Here is a 2,016-nt window from a genome sequence, read left to right on the forward strand (position 1 = left end):
TCTTCCGCTTGATTTCTTTTGAATCTCTTCCTTCCGGAATAGCTTCTTTCTGGTCAATCTATTCTATTTTTAATCTTTAAACCAGTAATACAATTTCTAAAGTGTATTACCTAGTAACATTGCTGAGAATAGCTCATAAATGCTATTTTTGTAAAGAAAAAAAAAAAAGTGCAATTCCATTTGTGACGAACCATTCCTGCTGTAAGGCTTTCGTCAGTCACTCAATTACCGACGTACTGTCGAAAACATTAATGCTGATCCGTGGATGGAAAAACACTATAAAATTGCATGCATATTCTCCTTCATAATCATCATCATTACAATCAACTATCTAGCTTAATAAAAATTAGCGTGCTAGCTACCATGGCCTACTCAAAGCCTTTCCCTCTTCTCCCTTTGCTTTCCATTGCTGTCATCCTTGCACTGCACACACCCATGGCGGCTGCCCAACTCCGCCATTTCTGTGCAAACTTTGCAACCTCCCCTCCCGACTCCCGCTTCCAAAAAAACTTAAACACACTTTTGGGTAACCTCTCCTCCAACACACCACGCAACGGTTATAGTTCCGGCACCGCGGGTAAATGCACCGACAAAGTCTACGGCCTGGCTCTCTGCCGTGGCGACGTCTCCACCACAGACTGCAAGTCTTGCGTAGCCGACGCCACCACCAAGATACGTGAACTCTGCCCCAAAAACAATGGCGGCATCGTCTGGTATATATGTCGTGTATATTGTTAGGATTATACACTTATCATTATGCCAAAAGAAAGTTATAGCTACTAATATAATAAAAGCTTAACTTTATTTTTATACTGCGGTCACCTTTTCGAGAGTCAGCCTGCTTGACTTGACCCATCAGACCTGGCCTAATAATTCTCCTAGCCATCTGGTGTTAGACTTAACTCTTCACAGCTTCTATCCCGCCCAACAAGAAACCACACCTGGTGTTGGACTTTGTCCTTCATTTCCCTCCACCCTGTCCATTACTTTATATCCTTATACTTGTGTAACAGTCAATGCCACGTTTAGATATGTACCTTGAGTTACACTTTCTAACTAGCATACATGTTTGTTTGCCACATTTAGGTACGATAATTGTCTTCTCAAGTACTCGCAGGATGATTTCTTTGGGGAGATAGACGACGTGAATAAGTTCTATATGGCCAACGGGGAAGAGGCGAAGGATCCAAAGTCATTCATGCAGAAAACGAAAGAGCTGTTGACCCGACTGGCGGATAAGGCGGCGCTGCTGAAGAGCTCGTACGCGGCGGGAGTGGAGGATATCGGGGGATCGGTGACGCTGTACGGGTTGACTCAGTGCACCAGGGATCTCTCCGCCGAGGATTGTAAGAAGTGCCTCTACAACGCCATTGCAGAGCTTCCACAGTGCTGTGGTACTGCGAAAGTGGGAGGGAGAGTTATCCAAGGGAGTTGCAATTTTCGATATGAAACGTATCCTTTTTATAAGGGTGCTTGAAATTAAATACAAGAAAGGAAGAAATGCTACAGCTAGCTAGCTACCTCGCTTCTTTAGTATGTTACTATATATATATATATATGTTACCTGTATAAATAAAAAGGGCGCCCCTGTAAGAGCTGTCCCTAATATAATCAAGTCTGAGTCAGGCTCGGTTATATTCTGATCTTTACTTTTGGTGGGTGGTTTTCTTCTTTAAAGTGTGTTTTTTTTTTTCTTAAACTGTATTGTTTTATGTGTGTAGTTTTTAAAATTAATTAAGGTGCGTAGTTTTATATTTTGAAGTGTTTGGTTTGACGCCATTTACTTGCCCTTCGATGTTCAATTATTTACAAAAATGCCACCGTATTTTTTTAATTTATTAGATCTGGACACATGTCGAGCGCGGATTCGTTCGCATATTCCCTCCTGGGCACTTATTCGCACCTGAGTGCATCCCTATATATATATATATATATATATATATATATATATATATATATATATATATATATATATATATATTGGATCCGGTGAGGCCCCTATTGTTAGGTGAGTTC

At 41.1% G+C, this 2,016-nt stretch overlaps 1 protein-coding gene across 1 annotated transcript; it reads left to right on the top strand.

The window, feature by feature from the left end:
- The first annotated feature begins 327 nt into the window (after nucleotides 1–327).
- On the top strand, nucleotides 328–1,667 carry LOC109163428 (cysteine-rich repeat secretory protein 38-like). Its single transcript, XM_019312172.1, has 2 exons — nucleotides 328–713; nucleotides 1,087–1,667. Exons 1-2 carry the CDS (start codon nucleotides 364–366, stop codon nucleotides 1,475–1,477), a joined length of 741 nt encoding a protein of 246 aa, XP_019167717.1. The 5' UTR covers nucleotides 328–363; the 3' UTR covers nucleotides 1,478–1,667.
- Nucleotides 1,668–2,016: the final 349 nt, after the last annotated feature.

The sequence above is a fragment of the Ipomoea nil genome, unplaced genomic scaffold (assembly GCF_001879475.1).
Source record: "Ipomoea nil cultivar Tokyo-kokei standard unplaced genomic scaffold, Asagao_1.1 scaffold3025, whole genome shotgun sequence".
Lineage (NCBI taxonomy): Eukaryota > Viridiplantae > Streptophyta > Magnoliopsida > Solanales > Convolvulaceae > Ipomoea > Ipomoea nil.

Coding starts and splice junctions, on each gene's coding strand:
- LOC109163428 (XM_019312172.1), top strand. CDS start 364: ATGGCCTACTCAAAGCCTTTCCCTCTTCTCCCTTTGCTTTCCATTGCT. Junction 714..1,086: donor AACAATGGCGGCATCGTCTG/GTATATATGTCG, acceptor TGCCACATTTAG/GTACGATAATTGTCTTCTCA.